At 43.2% G+C, this 24,168-nt stretch overlaps 1 protein-coding gene and 1 non-coding gene across 2 annotated transcripts in view; both read right to left on the bottom strand.

The window, feature by feature from the left end:
- LOC117510053 (TBC1 domain family member 10A-like) overlaps positions 1-24,168 on the bottom strand; it is a 91,539-nt gene that overhangs the window by 14,813 nt on the left and 52,558 nt on the right. The window contains exon 3 of the mRNA XM_034169668.1: positions 17,090-17,197. Coding sequence (XP_034025559.1) covers positions 17,090-17,197 — 108 coding nt within the window. The remainder of the gene's footprint in view (positions 1-17,089; positions 17,198-24,168) is intronic.
- Positions 21,089-21,173, bottom strand: LOC117511395. Its single transcript, XR_004560944.1, has one exon. It is a non-coding gene; the product is annotated as a small nucleolar RNA U83B (small nucleolar RNA).

Consider the following 24,168-nt stretch of genomic DNA (forward strand, 5'->3'; position numbering starts at 1 on the left):
TATCCATTACTACTGTGGATGACATTAAAATTGAGGATGCCCCAGTGGCTATTCCTGAACCATCAAATATTTTGTGGCTGCTACCTACAGCACGTGTAGAACTTCTTAAACCCAAGTATAATTTTAGACATTTTATACTAATCTCCAATTGTCAACCCCACTGAGGTTCTTAGTTTAGTTTGGGTCACATTAATTTAAGTTCATTGTCCTCAAAATAAATGTTGATGAACAATCTAATTTTGGAACACCACGTAGACATAATCGGTTTATGTGAAACCTGACTTAAACCTATTGCTAATCATGTCCCTTCTGATATGAAGCAAGCCGGGGGTGTTGATCTAATTTATAAATTTGGGTTAAATTTACTAGTTGTTGGGGGTCTAACATATAATTAATTTGAACATCTGACTCTGCTCTGCCCGGGATACTATGTATAGCCAAGGTAAGAAGAATAAAAATCAACCATGTTATTTTGTCACTGTATATACAGTGAGGAAAATAAGTATTTGAACACCCTGCGATTTTGCAAGTTCTCCCACTTAGAAATCATGGAGGGGTCTAAAATTATCATCTTAGGTGCATGTCCACTGTGAGAGACATAATCCAAAAAAAAAAAAAAAAAAAAAAAAAAAGAATCCAGAAATCACAATGTATGATTTTTTTAAATAATTTATTTGCATGTTACTGCTGCAAATAAGTATTTGAACACCTGCCAATCAGCAGAAATTCTGGCCCTCAAAGACCTGTTAGTCCGCCTCTAAAACGTCCACCTCTACTCCACTTATTATTCCAAATTAGAAGCACCTATTTGAGGTGGTTAGCTGCATAAAGACACCTGTCCACCCCACACAATCAGTAAGACTCCAAGTACTAACATGGCTAAGACCAAAAAGCTGTCCAAAGACAACAGAGACAAAATTGTAGACCTCCACAAGGCTGGAAAGGGCTACGGGGCAACTGCCAAGCAGCTTGGTGAAAAAAGATCAACTGTTGGAGCAATTAATAGAAAATGGAAGAAGCTAAACGTGACTGTCAATCTCCCTCGGGCTGGGGCTCCATGCAAGATCCCACCTCGTGGCGTATCAATGATCCTAAGAAAGGTGAGGAATCAGCCCAGAACTGCACGGGAGGAGCTGGTCAATGACCTGAAGAGGGCTGGCACCACTGTTTCCAAGGTTACCGTGGGTAATACACTAAGACGTCATGGGTTAAAATCATGCATGGCACGGAAGGTTCCCCTGCTTAAATCAGCACACGTCCAGGCCCGTCTTAAGTTTGCCCAGGACTATTTGGATGATCCAGAGGAGTCATGGGAGAAAGTTATGTGGTCAGATGAGACCAAAATAGAACTTTTTGGTCTTAATTCCACTCACCGTGTTTGGAGGAAGAAGAATGCTGAGTACCATCCCAAAAACACCGTCCCTACTGTGAAGCATGGGGGGTGGAAGCATCATGCTTTGGGGGTGTTTTTCTGCACATGGGACAGGACAACTGCACTGTATTAAGGAGAGGATGATCGGGGCCATGGATTGGGAGATTTTGGAGAACAACCTCCTTCCCTCAGTTAGAGCATTGAAGATGCGTCGTGGATGGGTCTTCCAACATGACAATGACCCAAAACACACAGCCAGGATAACCAAGGGGGGGCTCCGTAAGAAGAATATCAAGGTTCTGGAGTGGCCGAGCCAGTCTCCAGACCTAAACCCAATAGAAAATCTTTGGAGGGAGCTCAAACTCTGTGTTTCTCAGCGACAACCCAGTAACCTGGCTGATTGAGAGAAGATCTGTATGGAGGAGTGGACCAAAATCACTGCTGCAGTGTGTGCAAACCTGGTGAGAAACTACAGAAAACGTTTGACCTCTGTAATTGCAAACAAAGGCTCCTGTACCAAATATTAACGTTGATTTTCACAGGTGTTCAAATACTTATTTGCAGCAGTAACATACAAATACATTATAAAAAAAAAAAAAAAAAAAAAAATCATACATCGTGATTTCCAGATTTTTCTTTTTTTTTTTTTTTTAGATTACGTCTCTCACAGTGGACATGCACCTAAGATGAAAATTTCAGACCCCTCCATGATTTCTAAGTGGGAGAACTTGCAAAATCGCAGGGTGTTCAAATACTTATTTTCCTCACTGTAGGCCCCCGGTGTTGTGTGGGCCGCTGAAGAGGAGGTACTGCTGGCCCACCACCACCAGAGGGTGCCCTGCCTGGAGTGCGGGCTCCAGGCACCAGAGGGTGCTGCCGCCTAACAGGAGCAGCCAGGGTGACAGCTGACGCTCATCATCCTTGACAGCTGTCACCACTCAACAGGATCAGCATTGGTATATCAGCCAGACGACATCTCCACCTCTTTGCCGAGATATCGTTCTACCTTGAAGGTAACGTACCTCAGCTGGTTGTGAGATAATAACCCTTTGTTGCTTGAGCGTTTTTTGTGAACTCTTTATTCGACGAGAGGAGGAGGTGGTTTTCCACCGTACGTATTGCTGGGTGCACACGCACCCACTTCTAACTGTGTTTGCTCCTCGCCAGCAGTACCAGATCCGACACACGGAGGCAGTGGCCACCTGGGAATTCGGGACTTGGCGGCTCCAGTATTCCCGGGGTTCGGTGGCAGAGGAAATCGTGTGGTTCCGGTTCGACTTCGGACTGATGTCTCCTATCTTCGAGCCTGCCCACATGACATCTTGTATTTGACTCACTATTGTAATCTGTTGTTGTTGTTGTGCATTTTCACAACAGTAAAGTGTTGTATTTGGCTTTATCCATTGTCCGTTCATTTGCGCCCCCTGTTGTGGGTCCGTGCTCCTACACTTTCCCCAACACCCGGGCCCATATTCTGAAGATGAATTTGGTGAGTTTATCTCTAATTTGGCAACCCGTGCAGATAACATTCAGACTGTTGGTGACTTCACATTTTGATCCCCTCTGCAAATCATTTATGGAAATTGTGGCTGTATTAGGATTCCAGCAATGCATTCAGGGTTCGACACACATTAGTGGAAATACCTTGGATTTGGTCCTCATTCATGGTATTGCTGTCACAAATATTGTCATCATGCCTCTTGTGTCAGTTGTCTCAGATCACTTATTAACTTTACAGTCTCGTTGCTGTTGCTTGTTCCAGTGAAGAACCTTATTTATCATTGCGGCGAGACATCAAATTCTCAACTTTGACTGAACATGGAGCTAGAATGCGTGATATCTTAGTGTCACCTTTTGGAAAATGCCCAATCAGGAGACAGTCTTGCACACAGTTTAAACTCAGTGCATACAACCACACTCAACATTGCGCCACCTATATTAAAACAACCTCTTTAGGGTGGGTGCTAAAGAGGTAAAATATGACCAGTGGTGGGCACAGCTGCGCTCCTCCGCCAACCGCTAATTAGGTAAGCTAACTTTTTCTTTTCAGCTAATTTTGAAAACCATCAGCGGATTAATTAGCTTTCACTAAATTTAGTTCCGTTAACTTTTTGTCCACTAACATTTCCTTGCTGGCATAGTGAGTAAGACCGAATGGTCAAACGTTTGTAATCAATCCCTAAAACCAAACATTAAATGTTGTCTGTTGGATGTTTTGCAACAGCCAGGCTGCTGTAAGGAAGTCAGCCCTCCGCCCTCCCCCAGCAGAAGGAGACGGTCCGGCTACCGGTGCAGCTGGAAAAACAACAACAGCAACAACAACAAAAAAAAATCATCGTTTACTTTCAACATGCGGCAGCTCAGCTCAGTGGCATAAGAGGTAAATCACAACGTTGCTTTCACTCATGGTCACAACATAACTCTTCACCAAACAAACTACATTCCTTGAACTATAAAAAAACAACAAATCTATAACATTAACAACATTCCTAAACTAACATGTACTACAAACTACAATAATAACAATTAAAAAACAATCAAACCCCAAACTCCCATAATGCATTGCTGCAATGCATTATGACTGACAGTGTGTCTTCTTTAAAAGACAGCATGCACATGCAAACCTTTACTTTTTTTTTTTTTTTTTAAGTGAAAAGACACATTTATGGAGTTCAATTTGTCTCAATACCTGCAAATAGTCCTTGATTTGCACACGTGTTTTGTGATCCACAAACACAAATTTCCGATTTGTACAAACACACATTTCCAATTTGTATACTTCATTTTTTTCCATTTGTTAAAAAAAAAGCATTTGCAAAACTGAAAATTCTATTTGTGAAGTGTGACTCAGCATGTTGGCCACTTTTCACACTCCCATCCAGTAGATGGCAATGTTCTACGCGTTTTGACATGGGGGGGGGGGGGGGCGCGCGATAAGACAGGTCTGATTTCCCATAATGCCTTCTGGCACGTGTCGATTTAACGCTCAAATCTTCTGTATTCTTTCTTCTTCATTGCTTTAAAAGTGCTAAATTTTCACTTTGTAAAAATAACAGAGTTGCTGTTAATGTGTTGAAAAACTGTCTGGAATTAAATTGTTTATAAATGAAACTGAGTGAAAATGCCTTACCATTAACGGTAAGTGAGACATCTTTGCAGTAGTGGACAGGGTGTTTAAAGACAAGTGCTGCACTGAATTTACTGAAAGTTAGTAGTTAGCTGTAACTTCCCCTAATTTTTTTTAGGAATTTATCGGTTTAGTGTTATAAAAGTTAACTTTTCAGTTAGAGGAATAGTGGTTATTGAAGCTAAGTTTTTGGTTAGCTGTGCCCACCACTAAATATGACGCAAATATGACATTATGCACTTTTTCTACATCAGGGAAAGCCCTCGTCTGTCCCCAGCAGAAACACGGCACTTTCTCTGAGTTTCTGGGCAAGTTACAAAGTGAAAATGCAAAGAAAAAGTAAAAATGCAATGGAGAGTGGACATGAGAGAACGCAGCTACTCTGGCTAGCTGTGTAAGCTAACACGTACCGACAAGACCTCTCCCATTTGCCTCGTCTCCCCTTCTCCACTGGGAACCAAAACAACTGGAGTTTTTGTGACTGCTTCGGTGATTGCAGCCAAAAACAAAACAGTACACCATTTTTCCGTGTGATGTGATGCTGTTTGTGGGGGAAGACTAATCCCCGGGCTGCGTGTGAGAGCGTCAGCACAAAGCATTTGGAGGATGGGGGTTTCAGCAGAAACCATTTTAAACCGGCACGTGTGCTAAGTGGCAGCGAGTACGCTTTTAAGTTTACTGAGCTGGGCCGAATGGTTTGTGCTGAAACTATCACATTCATCCGGAGATTCATCTCTCCTATGTCTGTGCAGGCTGTCCCCGGATCTTGTCAAATCCCGCAATATTATGCAGGGGTTGAAATGAGACTGTGCTGCCCAATTACTCTGATTTAGATAGATAAACAGATAGATACTTTAATGATCCAAAAGGAAATTTAAACACCCCGTAGCTTAAAACACCTCCTTATACTTACGAGGTCTGTCCATAAAGTATAGGTCCTTTTTATTTTTTTCAAAAACTATATGGATTTCATTCATATGTTTTTACGTCAGACATGCTTGAACCCTCGTGCGCATGCATGAGTTTTTCCACGCCTGTCAGTGACGTCATTCGCCTGTGAGCACTCCTTGTGGGAGGAGTCGTCCAGCCCCTCGTCGGAATTCCTTTGTCTGAGAAGTTGCTGAGAGACTGGCGCTTTGTTTGATCAAAATTTTTTCTAAACCTGTGAGACACATTGAAGTGGACATGGTTCGAAAAATTAAGCTGGTTTTCAGTGAAAATTTTAACGGCTGATGAGAGATTTTGAGGTGATACTGTTGCTTTAAGGACTTTTCACGGTGTGAGACGTCGTGCAGCGCTCTCAGGCGGCGTCATCAGCCTGTTTCAAGCTGAAAACCTCCACATTTCAGGCTCTATTGATCCAGGACGTTGTGAGAGAACAGAGAAGTTTCAGAAGAAGTCAGTTTCAGCATTTTATCCGGATATTCCACTGTTAAAGGAGATTTTTTTAATGAAAGACGTGCGGACGGGTCCGCGCGTCGGCTCGCAGCCGCCGCGACGCTCCGCCACAGGAAAAACACATCTGTTGGAAGCCTTAAGGACAAGTTGGAACATGTCCAGCTGTTAAACAATTTCTCATATACTCACTCCACTGAAAGCCATCAAAAGCCGCCTGGATTTTACAAATGGTTATCAACACGGAGGTGTTTTTCCTGTGCCGCCACACCGCGCCGGCTGCGTCCCGACGCGCGGACCCGTCCGCACGTCTTTCATTAAAAAAAATCTCCTTTAACAGTGGAATATCCGGATAAAATGCTGAAACCGACTTCTTCTGAAACTTCTCTGTTCTCTCACGACGTCCTGGATCAATAGAGCCTGAAATGTGGAGGTTTTCAGCTTGAAACAGGCTGATGACGCCGCCTGAGAGCGTTGCGCGACGTCTCGCACTGTGGGAAGTCCTTAAAGCGACAGTATCACCTCAAAATCTCTCATCAGCCGTTAAAATTTTCACTGAAAACCATCTTAATTTTTCGAACCGTGTCCACTTCGATGTGTCTCACAGGTTTAGAAAAAATTTTGATCAAACAAAGCGCCAGTCTCTCAGCAACTTCTCAGACAAAGGAATTCCGACGAGGGGCTGGACGACTCCTCCCACAAGGAGTGCTCACAGTGCGAATGACGTCACCGACAGGCGTGGAAAAACTCACGCATGCGCACGAGGGTTCATGCATGTCTGATGTAAAAACATATGAATGAAATCCATATAGTTTTAGAAAAAAATAAAAAGGACCTATACTTTATGGACAGCCCTCGTATACAGTACATTCAACACACACAAGGACAAGGAAAAAAGAAAAAACACCAACACCAAAAAAAAAACAAACAAACAAAAACACCAACACCAGAGAGTGGACATTCACGGTGAGGGTACATACATGTTCAGTCACTGTAAGTGCATCAATAGGGGAGCAGTGCAAAGAGTGGGTCAATGTGATTTCTTGTTGGATTTGTGAGAATCTACTGAATCTACTGGTACCTTGTTTCCCATGTAACAAAATATACTCAAAACCTGGATTAATCTTTTTAGTCACATAGCACTACTATTATTATGAACACTACTGTATTGTTGCCACGACAACCTATGTCGACGTTCATGGCCCCATTCCAGTACATATTGCCACCTGCGACAATATCAAATCAAATCAATTTTATTTATATAGCGCCAAATCACAACAAACAGTTGCCCCAAGGTGCTTTATACTGTAAGTCAAAAGCCATACAATAATTACAGAAAAACCCCAACGGTCAAAACGACCCCCTGTGAGCAAGCACTTGGCGACAGTGGGAAGGAAAAACTCCCTTTTAACAGGAAGAAACCTCCAGCAGAACCAGGCTCAGGGAGGGGCAGTCTTCTGCTGGGACTGGTTGGGGCTGAGGGGAGAGAATCAGGAAAAAGACATGCTGTGGAGGAGAGCAGAGATCAATCACTAATGATTAAATGCAGAGTGGTGCATACAGAGCAAAAAGAGAAAGAAACACTCAGTGCATCATGGGAACCCCCCAGCAGTCTACGTCTATAGCAGCATAACTAAGGGATGGTTCAGGGTCACCTGATCCAGCCCTAACTATAAGCTTTAGCAAAAAGGAAAGTTTTAAGCTTAATCTTAAAAGTAGAGAGGGTGTCTGTCTCCCTGATCTGAATTGGGAGCTGGTTCCACAGGAGAGGAGCCTGAAAGCTGAAGGCTCTGCCTCCCATTCTACTCTTAAAAACCCTAGGAACTACAAGTAAGCCTGCAGTCTGGACAATATGTGTCCAGGTCTTACAGCACATATTGTTGCCAGAGACAAAATGTGCCAGGGGTGTTACTACATACAATCCACTGCACCAGCAAAAATATGTGCCGTGAATATTGGTGCATATTGTCACCGATATGCCACAACAGCTGTGTGTGAGAAAGAGAGAGAAAGAGACAAAGCAAGACACACAGAGAGAGAAGTCATAATAATTTTGTATTTTATTAATTTGTGTACATAGATGGCTTTGTATTCCATTTTAAGTATTTCTGTTTTTTTTAATCTTCGTTTTTCTGAGTTGTCATGGAGACCATGATAGAAATAAGTCTACTTTTTCGTGCCATACTCTGCAAGTATATGTACAAGTTGTATGCAAAGGTTTGGGCACCCCTGATAATTTTCATTATTTTCCTTTATAAATCATTGGTTGTCTGGATCAGAAATTTCAGTTAAATATATCATATAGCAGACAAACATACTGATATTTGAGAAGTGAAATGAAGTTTCTAGTATTTACAGAAAGTGTGCAATAATTATTTAAACAAAATTAGGCAGGTGCATAAATTTGGGCACCCTTGTCTTTTTGTTGATTTGAATACATCGAGCACTAATTATTGGAACACAAAATTGGTTTGTAAGCTCAATGACCCTTGACCTCCTTACACAGGTGAATCCAATAATGAGAAAGGGTATTTAAGGTGGCCATTTGCAAATGTTTCCCCTCTTTGCATCTCTTCTAATGAGTGGCAACATGGGAGCCTCTAAACAACTCTCAAATGACCTGAAAACAAAGATGTTCAGCATCATGGTTTAGGGGAAGGACACAAAAAGCTATCTCAGAGATTTCAGCTGTCAGTTTCCACTGTGAGGAACATAGTGAGGAAATAGAAGACCACAGGCACAGTACTAGGTAAGGCCCCCCCCAATAAGCTGAGGCGAAGGATGGTGAGAACAGTCATAGTCAACCCACAGACCTGCTCCAAAGACCTACAACATGATCTTGCTGCAGATAGTGTCTCTGTGCATTGTTCAACTATAAAGCGCACTTTGCACAAAGAGATGCTGTATGATGCTGTAATGCAGAGGAAGCCTTTTCTGCGTACACGCCACAAATAGAGTCACTTGAGGTATGCTAAAGCACATTTGGACAAGCCAGCTTCATTTTGGAATAAGGTACTGTGGACTGATGAAACTAAAACTGAGTTATTTGCATATAACAAGGGGCAGTATGCATGGCAGAAAAAGAACACAGCATTCCAAGAAAAACACTTGCTACCTACAGTAAAATTTGGAGGTGGTTCCATCATGCTGTGGGGCTGTGTGGCCAGTGCAGGTACTGGGAATCTTGTTAAAGTTGAGGGTCACATGGATTCCAGTCAATATCAGCAGATTCTTGAGAACAATGTTCACGAATCAGTGACAAAGTTGAAGTTGCGCCGGGGCTGGATCTTTCAACAAGACAATGACCCTACACACTGCTCAAAATCTACTAAGGCATTCACGCAAACTATAATAAACAACTATTTTGACACTTTATAAAGATAGTTTGGGATCTTATACAAAAGAATGTACAAAATTAAGGTTCTAACAATAAACACAAATGCACATTTTGAACAATATATACAAAATGGTTTATGTGTTTTGTTTGTCTTTATGCCACATCTCAAAGCAATTTCTGTCTGCTATTACACAAAGGCCTAAATCACAAACTTTTTACTTGTTACCTTGGGGAGGTGATGGTCTAGTGCAGGGGTAGGCAACCTGTTCCAGAAAGAGCCATGAGGGTGCAGGTTTTCTTTGCAGCCACTGACTCCACCAGGTGATTTCACTGATTAACTGATTCCATCTGCTCAAAGTGATATTAATCAGTAAAATCACCTGGTGGAGTCAGTGGCTGCAAAGAAAACCTGCACCCTCATGGCTCTTTCTGGAACAGGTTGCCTACCCCTGGTCTAGTGGTTAAGGTGTTGGGACTGAGACCAGAAGATCCTCGGTTCAAATCCCAGCCTGAATGGAAGATCACTAAGGGCCCTTGGGCAAGGTCTTTAATCCCCTATTGCTCCCTGGTGTGTAGTGAGTGCCTTGTATGGCAGCCCCCTCACACCGGGGTGAATGTGAGGCATTATTGTAAATAATTTTGAGCGTCTGATGCAGATGGAAAAATGCTATATAAATGCAGTCTATTTACCATTACTTCCATGGAGTTTGACTCCCTCTTGGAATGTGTTCCGGCACTGTAAACAGCCTATCTTCACAGTTTAAGGCCCTGTTAACACCCCTACCCTCCATTCATATGCGCAACACTGAGCTTTTACGCACGAAGCCAGCAGCCATTCAAACAGCATTCATATTCACAAGAGTAACACATCACTGCTCCTAACAATCTTTGGCCTACCATGTGAGACTGCTCTGCCCTACGATTGGATATTGGAAAACCATGTGACGGTGAACCAATTCTGACTGGACAATCACATTGCACACGTCATCACACAGCTGCTATGAGGAGTACAAACATGGTAGACGGCTGGCTCAAAAGTCCTCGGAGTTAACTTTTCAGCAAAAAAAAAAGAGCTAGTTTCTATCTCATATCATTAAAAAGTTATTTAGAATTTAGTAAAACTTGTGCTCAGCCATTGTATACGTATAAGAATTATTGCATACTTTCTGTAAATCGTATAAACTTCATTTCACTTCTCAAACATTACTGTGTTTGTCTGTTATATGATATATTTAACTGAAATTGCTGATCCAGAAAACCAATGATTTATAAAGGAAAATCATGGAAATAATCAGGGCTGCCCAAACTTTTACATACAACTGTATGTGTATTGTCATAGAGATTTCATATCATGTAATTTGCCAAATCAATCAATCAATCAATTAATCAAAGAGAGAAAGAGAGAGAGAGAGAGAGAGAGAGAGAGAGAGAGAGAGAGAGAGAGAGAGAGAGACTTGCTTGAATTAGATCCACGCACCTAGTCCATAAAAGCTGGTTGGATTTGCACAGTGCGAGCAGCTGGAATGTGTGGCACCACATCGTGCCACTGCTGTGGAAAAAAAAACCCATACTCCATAAAAAACACTGCAAGTTCTAACATTTAATCCCACTTATCAAGTGGACAATGCAAGTATAAACCTTCTGTTCCTCTGTAGATGACGCATGGTCACAAACGTAAAGTCATGAAATGACATGAATGAAACACTGTGCTCTCATGTCCGCATCTGCTGGCCCTGCATGTGTCCAGCCACCCCATGCACGTGTCCAGCCGGCCCCGCATGAGTGTCCACCAAGCGGCACGCCCAAGCACAGACAATGCGTCATGTGGACCAGAGCTGACGTGGGTGACGTGACATTCAATTTGCCAGCTGAGTGTCCACATGATCAGATGGTCCTTTTCTCCTGGCACAGCCTGCAGGTGTGCGCGCTGTGCAGCCACTGCTGCGCGTTGCAAAGGCGATATATGTTTTTATGTATTTCCATGTTAGGACACCAGGCACACGCATGCACCTCACGCTGGAGAGTTGTAAGGTAATGTCCTTCAAAACACGGTACCTGTTCTCCAGCTGTGATGTCCAGGTCCAGAGATCTCAACAGCATCAGCTCACGCAGGCACGCCCATCAACACACAGAACAAAGTGTCACGCTCTGTTTCTGTGTTTGGTGATCATTCGTTATAATTATCTGTTATGTAATTGTGTATGTAGTTATTGTAGTATTTATTTATATACTTGTGCTGGCTGTGTTCTCTGTGTTGTTAATTTAACACGTCGTGTGCACTGAGCCGTCATTTCCAGCTGTTAGTGTGTGGCTGGGCGGTGATCAACTGAGAGGCGCCTTGCCATGCTGTGTGTGCTCAGGCGTGACTGGCCACAGTCACACCCATGTGTACATATGGCTCGGTTACACCACACTCGTGGGGCAGTTAGACAATTACAACAGACAGTTCGAGGTGTTGGATGCTCGTGTGGAGCACCTGGAATTTGGCCAACACCTGCCGAGAGAGGGGTCGAATGGGCACTCGCTGTCTTTTGGCCGCTTGTGTGCGTGAATGGTTGTGGCGACAGGTGTATGAGGTGGCTCAGATTTTTCACAAGTAGGATGCAATTCCTCCTTTGTGTGCTAGATGGGTTCAATCGTGTTATGTGTGAAGGGGCCTTAATATTGTGCACGCTTAAATGACCTTCACAGCAAAAAAGCACCTGTTTAAATGTGTGCTGTCGCTGACAGGGGCTATTTAATGTGTTTCTCATTTGGAATTGCGCCAGCCGTTGCCTTCTGTTCACTCCAAAGGCATACGAAACTGAATATAAAACAAGTATTATAAAAATAAAGAATTCAGAAGGCAATGTATTGGAGGTTGCAAGTGTCATTTCATGGCTCTAAAATAGGCCAAAACCCAGCTCGCACGGACCTGTCATTCTAATACATGAAATGACTCCTCTTGTGATTTGCAGCACCTCGTTGGTCTTTAAGTCTCACTTTGGGGATCACATCACCACGCGACAGTGATTTTCTGTTCACCTGCATGCTTTGGCACACCCATGGTGGGGAAGGGAGGCGCGAAAGGACTCAGCAACTGCACACACTGAATGGTGAATATTTCATCCAAAATTGTCACTGTGCTTATGTCTCTTCACTGGCGTCCTGTTCCTGTGAGATCAGATTTTAAGGTTCTGCTACTAACCTATAAAATTAATCACGGACTAGCACTCCCTACTTAGCTGACCTAATTAAAGCCTACGTACCGGCTTGGGTTCTGCATTCTCAGGGAGTAGGACTACTTTGGTGTCTCAAGAGTGAATAAAAACAAGTCTGTGGTATCACAGAGCTTCTGTTATCATGCCCCTGTTCTGTGGGATGATCTCCCTATGGAGATAAAACAGTCTAATTCTGTAGAGACATTAAGTCCTGACTTAAGACTAGGGACGGGTATTGATAACCGGTTCCTTTCAGGTATCGTTAAGAAACGATTCGATCCACCGACATCAATAACCTTTCTGCTTAATGATTCCCTTAATCGGTCCTTCAGAGTGGCTGTTGTTTTTGGGGGTGTTTTTCAGGAAAATTATGATTTCTCTACATTGACTACAGACCCTACAGCGGGTCTGTTGATGGTTCATCCAGTAGGGGCGCTCAGAGCACAAACAGAGGGGCCAGGTGTGTTCAGGGGCCAAGTGTCATCACAAGTGAAGTTTCAAGTCAATCAGACAAAGCATGAAGGAGTTATCATGACTTGATGTTCCATGGCGAAGGGTCAAAATGGCAGTGCCATAGCGGCCACACCCTTCGACACAGAGAAAAGCTTTCGATAACTTTTCATCAATATCATCTCTGGATGCTGTGAAAGAAATTTGAAGTGCATTGGACAAAATCCCATACAACGTGTGGAAATAATGCCAAAATGAGAAGAAAATTCAAAATGGCTGACTTCCTGTTTGGAGTAGACACATGGTCCAAGAGACTTTTTTGTACGTCTGTGCAAGTCACACATGTGTACCAATTTTCATCTCCTACTCCAAAAAAAAAACCCCTATGGGAAGGTTTTTTGAACGTTCAAGAGGGCGCTATTGAGGCATTTAGCCCCACCCATGGCGACGCCCCTATGAATTGTAAGAGGTTGTCGTGCTTGACGTGTATCAATTTCATAATGATATGCCAAAATTAAAGCTGTCAAAAGGAAGAACGTAATTTCATGGCTAATGGTCGATATTCGGCACGCCGCCACATGGACGCCGTTACTCGTAACTTCACGGCGATCATCGTCTACGTTCACCAACTTGTTCTGCATGTTTTAGAAGTAGAATGAAGTTGATGGGGTAACTATGTGACATTAGGAGCCTTTTAAGTATAATGTTCCATGGCGAAGGGTCAAATGGCAGCGCCATAGCGGCCACATCAAAGAAATTTGAAGTGCATGGACAAAATCCTTCGGAGGAGTTTCGTTCAAATACAACATGTGGAAATCACGCCAAAATGACAAGAAAATTCAAAATGGCCGACTTCCTGTTTGGGAGTAGACCAATTGGTGCAACGACTTTTTGTACGTCTATGCAAGTCACACGTGTACCAATTTTCATCTCCCTACTCTAAAAAAAAAATCCCTATGGGGAGGGGTTTTTGAAAGTTTCTAAGGGGCGCTATTGAGGTATTTTGCCCCGCCCATGGGTGCCAATGTTTGACGAACCCTAGCAGCCACGCCTTTTGACCTAATTACATTCTTTTGATAACTTTGATCACCATTGGGTCATGATGATGTTGACCAAATTTGAAGACGATTGGATGAAATCACTAAGTAGTGGAAATGGCCAAAAATGGCAAAAATTACCTCAAAATTGAAACTTAAAATCAAAATGGCCGACTTCCTGTCAACATTTCACCATGACGGTAACAGACCTTTTTGTGCGTCCTAGCATGGTAAATATGTGTACCGAATTTCGTGAGACTACGATGAAAAAAAACCCTATGCAGAGGGTTTTTTGAAAATTTCTAGGGGGCGCTATTTCGCTGTGACCATGTGCGTGACCCCCAAAATATTGAATTTAGGATGATCATCGCCTACGTTCACCAACTTGTCCTGCATGTTTTAGAAGTGGAATGAAGTTGATGGGGTTAACTATGTGACATCAGGACCTGTTAAAGTAAAAATAGGACATTTCCTGTTACCACCGGGGGGCGCTATGGCAGAGGTGGGAAGGTAATATATGCAGACATTCAGGGTGGAGCAATCATCATGTCCAGCAAGTCTGAAGGCTCTATGATTAAGTATGTGGGTGTGACAGCTGTTTGAAGTGAAACGGCGTGCTCCGAAAAGCTCGCCAAAGTTTGACGAACCCTAGCAGCTACGCCGTTTGACCTAATAACATTCTTTTGATAAAGTTTGATCACCACTGGGTCATGATGGACATTGAGCAAATTTGAAGACGATTGGATGAATCCTAGGAGGACTTCATCCAAAAGTAAGTACTGGAACTGGCCAAAAATGGCAAAAATGACCTCAAAATCAAAACTTAAAATCAAAATGGCCGACTTGAGACTACGATGAAAAAACCCCTATGCGGAGGTTTTTTTTGAAAATTTCTAGGGGGCGCTATTTCGCTACGACCATGTGCGTGACCCCCAAAATATCAAAATGTGGATCCGTCCGGACAATGTTGCAAAGTTTGGTGAGTTTTGAGCATGGGAAAAGGCCGAAATTTGGATTTCATTTTGCGCATAATAATAACAATAATAATAATAATAATATATTATATTAATATTTTCCTACTTGGGCCCTAATAATAATAATAAATAATAATAAACAGCGCAATTACAATAGGGTTCTCATAGGACTTTTCCTACTATGGCCCTAATAATAATAAATAATAACAATAATGATAATAAAAACAGCGCATTTACAATAGGGTCCTCGTAGGACTTTTTCCTACTCGGGCCCTAATAATAATAATAATAATAATATAAACAGCGCAATTACAATAGGGTTCTCATAGGACTTTTTCCTACTCGGCCCTAATAAATAATAATTAATAATAATAATAATAATAATGACAAACAGCGCAATTACAATAGGGTCCTCATAGGACGTTTTCCTACTCGGGCCCTAATAATAAATAATAATAATAATAAACAGCGCAATTACAATAGGGTCCTCGTAGGACTTTTTCCTACTCTGGCCAGAATTTATAAATAATAATAATAATAAACAACGCAATTACAATAGGGTCCTCGCAGGACTTTTTCCTATTCTGGCCCTAATAATAATAATAATAATAATAATAATAATAATAAAACAGCGCAATTACAATAGGGTCTTCGCAGGACTTTTTCCTATTCTGGCCCTAATAAATAATAATAATAAATAATAATAATAATAATAATAATAATATAAACGCGCAATTACAATAGGGTCCTCGTAGGACTTTTTCCTACTCTGGCCCGAATTTATAAATAATAATAATAAAAACAACGCAATTACAATAGGGTCCTCGCATGGACTTTTTCCTATTCTGGCCCTAATAATAATAATAATAATAATAATAATAATAACAGCGCAATTACAATAGGGTCTTCGTAGGACTTTTTCCTACTCGGGCCTAAAAATACACATACAGATATTTACAATTCAAAGTGACATACTGATAGATAATAAAATAAGTAGCCGACAGGTGGAGGAACCAAAGAGTTTCATGATGGGTGTTGAGGTGCAAAAGTACTGAATTAAAGTGACAAGTGCTAAGTGCAAAAGTGCCTGGTTGTAACTGCACATTGCAGTACTAGGTTGCATTGCACGATGCCCAATACACTCATTTGCAAATGCAGAAGTGTAAATATTGCACAGGGTGTCACACACAAGTTTATTATGTAAAGACTACTAAACCAAGTAATAAAATAAAATACACAAGAGTATTGTGTACATATAATTGAAAAGAAACTCAAACGGTACCTCCACAGTTGAATTGTGTTTTAGGCTACAGATGGTTGCACAATGGTTTTCTGAAGTGTTCCTGAGCCCACGCGGTAAGATCCTTTACACAATGTCGGTTTTTAATGCAGTGCCACCTGAGGGATCAAAGGTCATGGGCATTCAATGTTGGTTTTCAGTCTTGCCGCTTCTGTGTAGAAAGTTCTCGAGATTCTCTGAATCTTCTGATTATATTATGGACTGCAGATGATGGAATCCCTAAATACCTTGCAACTGAACGTTAATAAACATTGTTCTTAAACTGTTGGACTATTTTTTTCACGCAATTGTTCACAAAGTGGTGATCCTCACCCCATCTTTGCTTGTGAACAGCTGAGCCTTTTGGAGATGCTCCTTTTATACCCAATCATGACACTCACCTGTTTCCAATTAACCTGTTCACCTGTGGAATGTTCCAAACAGCATTCATTAACTTTCCCAGTCTTTTTGAAATGTGTTGCAGGCATCCATTTCAAATGAGCAAATATTTGCACAAAAACAATAAAGTTTATCAGTTTGAACATTAAATATCTTGTCTTTGTGGTGTATTCAATTGAATATAGGTTGAAGAGGATTTGAAAATCGTAGTATTCTGTTTTTATTTACATTCCACACAACGTCCCAACTTCATTGGAATTGGGGATGTAAGTTAACGCAAATATTAAAATCATCTGTATTATCAATGAGTTGTATTTAAATTAGAATCTCCCCAACGGAATTAAAGCAGAGTGGTGTGGTGCGGCATGGGGCGGTGTGGCACTCTGACGCTGTGGAGGTCCGTCACCTCCATGGTTTAAACTTACCTGCCTGTCACCAACCAAAATATATGATGAGATCATCTACAGTGAGAGCTAGAGTAGAACAAGCGGTAAGGAGGAAACAAAAGAGGAAGCTGACCTGGAACTTGCCCTGGTTCTGTTCCTTCTTCACCTTCCCCCCGGACAGGTAGAGCCACGCTCGGCCTCTGAGGGCGGGTGGGATTCCTTTCTGGCACCGCAGTCTCACCTGAACTCCGCAGAAATGCAAAAACAACAAATATGAAATTGAGTTTTCCAGCATTCACCACCAGCTGTGACGGCAGGACAAAGTACTGGAACTGGTGCTTGGTTTCTTTGGCTGAATCCTTGTGAAATTGAGTTATGAGTTCAATATTTTGCAGTTGAAATCTGTTCATTACCTTTTGAGATAATACACAAAGAAACAGAAGCAGTGGTAAAAGCATGACCTCGTGGTGGATGTAATAATAACAATTTAGTACAGTTCTTTACAGTTCAGTGTATGAATGGTGATCTGTACATATTAAGACAGATGAAATACTTCTGGGGTCATAAGAAATGCGAACTCTGTGATTGGCTGCTTTGTGCTTTCTGGCACTCCATCCTGAGTGTGACAAGGTGCACGCAGAGTTTCTGCTTTCGCCAATCAGCCCTGTAGACTCTTTCTTTCCTCATATGGAGAGTCCAGTTAATGTACTGAAGGCTGAAGGCATGACATGAACAGACTCAACAAGCTCAGCAGGAGAGCTGACTCTGTCCTGAGGGGTGGAGCTGGAGTCTGTGGTGCAGGTGTCAGAGAGGAGGATGCTGAGGAAGCTGCACACCATACTGGACAACACCTCCCACCCCGGCATACCACACTGACGTCCTGCCAGAGCACCTTCAGCCATAGACTGAGACCACCGAGGGGCACCAAAGAATGCCACAGGAGGTCTTTCCTACCTGTGGCAATCAGACTGTATTACTCCTCCCCCTTCTGCAGGGTGAATACATAACGAAAAGAGTTATGTCAACTTATGTGCAATATTATCAAACATTTTGTGCAATGTGTCTTCTGTCTTTTTGCATAAATTTGTGGTATTTTATTTTACTTCATCATTTTAGGCACTATGCTACACTTGCGGTTTGTACTTGCATTGTAGTTGCCTTTTTTAAATATTTCTATTTAACTACTAACACTTTCTGTAATTGTGTATTTAACTAAATAATTTTCTTCGGGATAAATCAAGTTGTTCTTTATGTTCACACACTGAGCAGTCAGGGATTAAGAGCGCCACCTGTTGCTCAGACACCTGACCAGCAGCTGAACACCAGAGGAAACCTCCGTGCAGTGCAGCTCACGCTTCCTTCTCCTGATGTACTCTTCAGTTGTGCATTTGTGATACCAATCAGAGAAAACTTCAGACTGATTCCATCCTCCTGCTTTTACAGCTTTGCGTAACAGCGGCTCCGCCCTGAATCTGGTTATTCATCAGACGGGCAGAGCACGGCTCCCTGAAGGGACATGTCCTGTCCTGTTACTGGCTCGTGATTACAACAGCTGAAGTAAGAGCCGATGAAGCCTCGCCTCAGAACCAGTCAGACAGGTGAACGTGCAAACACCTGGTACGTCTCAGTTATCCTGATTACAGCTCACACTAACCCGTCTTCACGTTGCTCACACCCACCACGCTCAGCTCAGCAGGAACAAACCCTTTAAAATGGATGTCTTAACTACAGGAGCCCACGTGGCTCATCCCCCTTACAAACACACACACTGGTATTGTCCAGCTTCACGTATTTTTCTTCAGTGAAGCAGTTAGCGGTTTCACAGTAAACCATAATTAAATTCCTGACTGTTACAGTTAAAACTGCAATGTCAAAAGCACCATTCTGTCAAATAGTCTACTGTTTGAGCTTTCTATACAAGGTGCCAGATACCTATGGACACTGCCCGCTTACACTGACTAATAAAGGTGTGACTCCCAACCCCTCCCTTCTGCAATACATTTTGTGCTGCAAGGGTCTTCCACAAATGACATAATAGGTGTCGGCAGGCACGGAGAAGCCACGTCAAATTTAATGGTGCAGTTTAGTGGCTTCTGGTGCATTTTGAGTGTTGCTTTTGTTGTGTTTCTGTGCACATTATTTTAGTAGCACTTGTACTTTAACAACAATAACAAGCAACTAAGTGGGATTCCATTTAATCACCTGCTCTCACTCACATCATGAACCTCATCTGTCAGATGAGACTATAATGCCTTTAATGACTGCAGATGTACACTTGTGTTCAAAATAATTACGGTGTGTTTAAAAAAGTGAGGAAAGCTCAAAATCCTTATAACAGCTTTTATTTCCATACATACAGTGACCGTTATTCCACCCTTATAGGTGGAATTTATTTAAGGATTAAGGCACCTTGTTTATCCAGTTTGTAAATGTTTGCACCCTGCTGTGTTTTCTGTCAGTCATTTTTGGTTAGTCCCTTGTTTGGTCAAGGTAGCTACCCGGTCTTCTAGATCTTACAGCTAAGGTCTCCTTCATGTCCCACGGTCCGGCTTAAACAAAAAGGTGACAGAGCATTGAGGTTGCTGGTCCCCAGCTGTGGAACCAACTGCCACTTGACATTAGAAATGTCACCCCTGTGAGTCTGGTCTGCTTAACGTTTATTCCTTAATATCATCTGAGGGAGTTTTTCCTTACCACTGTTACCTGGGTGCTTGCTCTAGGGGTTGGTAAAGTTAGACCTTATTTGTGTGAAGCACCTTCAGGCAGATTTGTTGTGTTTTCGTGCTATATAAAATGTACTAATTTGGAATTAAAATTGCTAGCAAGCTTTCACTGTCACAGTGAGTTCAAGTATAGGACTCTTGACTGGGAGCTGCTTGCCCTTCACCTCACCGCGCGACACTTCTGCACACTACTGGAGGGCCAGCAGTTTACAGCTTTTGTCAATCACAAACATCTGACTTTTGCCATAGTTAAAGTGTATGAACCCTGGTCCGCCCGACAACAGCGACAGCTCTCTCATATCTCAGAGTTCACCACAGACATACAGCATGTCACGGCCAAGACAAACTTTGTTGCGGACTGCCTCTTTCAAGCTTTTGCAGCCTCTGTCCACCTCAGGCTGGACTACATCCTCATGGCACACCTCCTTACATTGGTGGATAGGACCACCCAGTGGCCGGAGGCTGTTCCACTGACAGCAGCAACAGCGGCTGAGATGGATTGGGCGTTAATCAGCACCTGGATCGCCTGATTTGGCACTCAATCTGAACTCTCTTATGACAGGGGCTCAGAGTTTACGTCCAAGGTCTGGAACGTAATTGCAGACAGCCTGGATGTAAAGCTCTACTGGACCACAGTATATCACCCACAGGCTAATACAACCCCTGTCAAAAATTATGGAATCACCGGCCTCAGAGGATGTTCATTCAGTTGTTTAATTTTTTAGAAAAAAAGCAGATCACAGACATGACACAAAACTAAAGTCATTTCAAGTGGCAACTTTCTGGCTTTAAGAAACACTATAAGAAATCAGGAAAAAAAAATTGTGGCAGTCAGTAACGGTTACTTTTTTAGACCAAGCAGAGGGAAAAAAATATGGAATCACTCAATTCTGAGGAAAAAATTATGGAATCATGAAAAACAAAAGAACGCTCCAACACATCACTAGTATTTTGTTGCACCACCTCTGGCTTTTATAACAGCTTGCAGTCTCTGAGTCATGGACTTAATGAGTGACAAACAGTACTCTTCATCAATCTGGCTCCAACTTTCTCTGATTGCTGTTGCCAGATCAACTTTGCAGGTTGGAGCCTTGTCATGGACCATTTTCTTCAACTTCCACCAAAGATTTTCAATTGGATTAAGATCCGGGCTATTTGCAGGCCATAACATTGACCCTATGTGTCTTTTTGCAAGGAATGTTTTCACAGTTTTTGCTCTATGGCAAGATGCATTATCATCTTGAAAAATGATTTCATCATCCCCAAACATCCTTTCAATTGATGGGATAAGAAAAGTGTCCAAAATATCAATGTAAACTTGTGCATTTATTGATGATGAAATGACAGCCATCTCCCCAGTGCCTTTACCTGACATGCAGCCCCATATCATCAATGACTGTGGAAATTTACATGTTCTCTTCAGGAAGTCACCAAACAAAAGTTCCAGCATCATCACCTTGCCCAATGCAGATTCGAGATTCATCACTGAATATGACTTTCATCCAGTCATCCACAGTCCACGATTGCTTTTCCTTAGCCCATTGTAACCTTGTTTTTTTCTGTTTAGGTGTTAATGATGGCTTTCGTTTAGCTTTTCTGTATGTAAATCCCATTTCCTTTAGGTGGTTTCTTACAGTTCGGTCACAGATGTTGACTCCACTATCCTCCCATTCGTTCCTCATTTGTTTTGTTGTGCAGGTTCGGTTTTTGAGACATACTGCTTTAAGTTTTCTGTCTTGACGTTTTGATGTCTTCCTTGGTCTACCAGTATGTTTGCCTTTAACAACCTTCCCATGTTGTTTGTATTTGGTCCAGAGTTTAGACACAGCTGACTGTGAACAACCAACATCTTTTGCAACACTGCGTGATGATTTACCCTCTTTTAAGAGTTTGATAATCCTCTCCTTTGTTTCAACTGACATCTCTCGTGTTGGAGCCATGATTCATGTCAGTCCACTTAGTGCAACAGCTTTCCAAGGTGTGATCACTCCTTTTTAGATGCAGACTAACGAGCAGATCTGATTTGATGCAGGTGTTAGTTTTGGGGATGAAAATTTACAGGGTGATTCTATAATTTATTCCTAAGAATTGAGTGAGTCCATATTTTTTTCCCTCTGCTTGGTTTAAAAAAGTAACCGTTACTGACTGCCACAATTATTTTTCCTGATTTCTTATAGTGTTTCTTAAAGCCAGAAAGTTGCCATTTGAAATGACTTTAGTTGTGTGTCATGTCTGTGATCTGTTTTTTTCCTACAAAATTAAACAACTGAATGAACATCCTCCGAGGTCGGTGATTCCATAATTATTGCCAGGGGTTGTACTGTGTGAGCACTTTTATCGCTCTATGAAGGCCTCTCTGCAGGCCAGTTTAACAGCAGACGGGTGGACAGAATCCCTTGGGTCACGCTCGGCCTACAAACTGCCCCTAAAGAGGACCTTCAATCCTCATCGGCAGAGTTGGTTTATGGGCAACCACTACAGGTCCCAGGAGATTTCATTCCTGAGACCACCACTCCCTGGTCAGCTGGTCAGCTGCCCACCAATGGAGTGAGCCTGAGTCTAAGGCAAGGTTAGGCTTGTTGTGCCTGTGTCTACTTCACAGTACGGCCTTCCGTCTTCCTACACTCCTTCATACACTTCCTTCCTACACTCCCTCATGCAGAATACAACTTTAAACGCTGTGATGCTCACAGGGGACCGCTGTGGTCTCCCTATGATGGCCCATTTCATGTACTGAAGGCCGTGGACAAAAACATTGTAGTCAACGTAGGCGGTAAACCCAAGCATATTTCAGTTTACTGCCACAAGCCAGCCTACCTGGATCTGGGCAGACCCATGGAGCTTGCCCGTCCTCCTCATGGAGGCGCCCTCCTACTTGGCCAGAGCCCCCACGAGGGATGCCTGCGGTTCCCTTACGCCACAGTGCCCCCGATGCTCTGGTACGGAGGAACTGTTTATTCCGCCGGATTATTCATCACCCCCTCAATGGCATTTATTCTTTTCGCTTATGGTGGATTCTGGAGGTGGAGGGGGGGGGGCAGGAGGATGTGGCGGACATTCAACGTGTATTGGACACTGTGGACATAATTCATCATACCAAGTGTCATTACATGTGGTTAGAGTGTGTTCCCTTTTTTGCATGTGATAACATTCAGAGATGACCTAATTAAACCCTACCCAACCCAGGCTCTCTGCGTTCTCAGGTGCAGGACTACTTTGTGTCCCGAGGGTGAATAATAAGTCTGCGGGCCACAGAGCTTTCTGTTATCGTGAGCCAAATCTCATGACCAGCAGAGGAAACTCATCTCGGCCGCTTGTACTCGCGATCTTGTTCTTTCGGTCATGAGCCAAATCTCATGACCATAGGTGAGGGTCAGAAAGTAGATCAATCGGTAAATCGAGATCTTTGCCAACCCGCTCAGCTCTCTCTTCACCACAATGGTCCGATACAGCGACCGCATCACTGCAGATGCTGCACGATCCATCTGTCGATCTCACGCTCCATCCGTCCCTCACTTGTGAACAAGACCCCGAGATACTTGAACTCCTCCACTTGAGGCAAGGACACTCCACCGACCTGAAGAGGGCAAAGCACCTTTTTCCGGTCGAGAACCATGGCCTCGGATTTGGAGGTGCTGATTTTCATCCCGGACGCTTCACACTCGGCTGCAAACCACCCCAGTGCACGCTGAAGGTCCTGATTTGACGAAGCCAACAGAACCACATCGTCCGCAAACAGCAGAGACGAGATTCTGTGGTTCCCAAACCAGACCCCCTCGACACCCTGGCTGTGCCTAGAAATTCTGTCCATAAAAATAATGAACAGAACTGGTGACAAAGGGCAGCCCTGGCGGAGGCCAACGTGCACTGGAAACAGTTTTGACTTACTACCGGCAATGCGAACCAAGCTCCTGCTGCGGTCGTACAGGGACCGGATAGCCCTTAGCAAAGGACCCCGGACCCCGTACTCCCGGAGCACTCCCCACAGGGTGCCCCGAGGGACATGGTCGAACGCCTTCTCCAGATCCACAAAACACATGGACTGGTTGGGCGAACTCCCATGAACCCTCGAGCACCCGATGGAGCGTGTAGAGCTGGTCCACTGTGCCGTGACCAGGACGAAAACCACACTACTCCTCCTGAATCCGAGGTTCGACAATCGGTCAAATTCTCCTCTCCAGTACTCTGGAATAGACCTTACCGGGGAGGCTGAGGAGTGTGATCCCCTATAGTTGGAACACACCCTCCGGTCCCCCTTCTTAAACAGAGGGACCACCACCCCGCTCTGCCAATCCAGAGGCACTGTCCCCGATCGCCACGCGATGTTGCAGAGGCATGTGAGCCAAGACAGTCCCACAACATCCAGAGACTTAAGGTACTCAGGACGGATTTCATCCACCCCAGGAGCCTTGCCACCGAGGAGCTTTCTAAACACCTCGTTGACTTCGGCCTGGGTAATGGATGAGTCGGCCTCTGAGTCCCCAGTCTC

The sequence above is a fragment of the Thalassophryne amazonica genome, chromosome 5 (assembly GCF_902500255.1).
Source record: "Thalassophryne amazonica chromosome 5, fThaAma1.1, whole genome shotgun sequence".
NCBI classification, from domain to species: Eukaryota; Metazoa; Chordata; class Actinopteri; order Batrachoidiformes; family Batrachoididae; genus Thalassophryne; species Thalassophryne amazonica.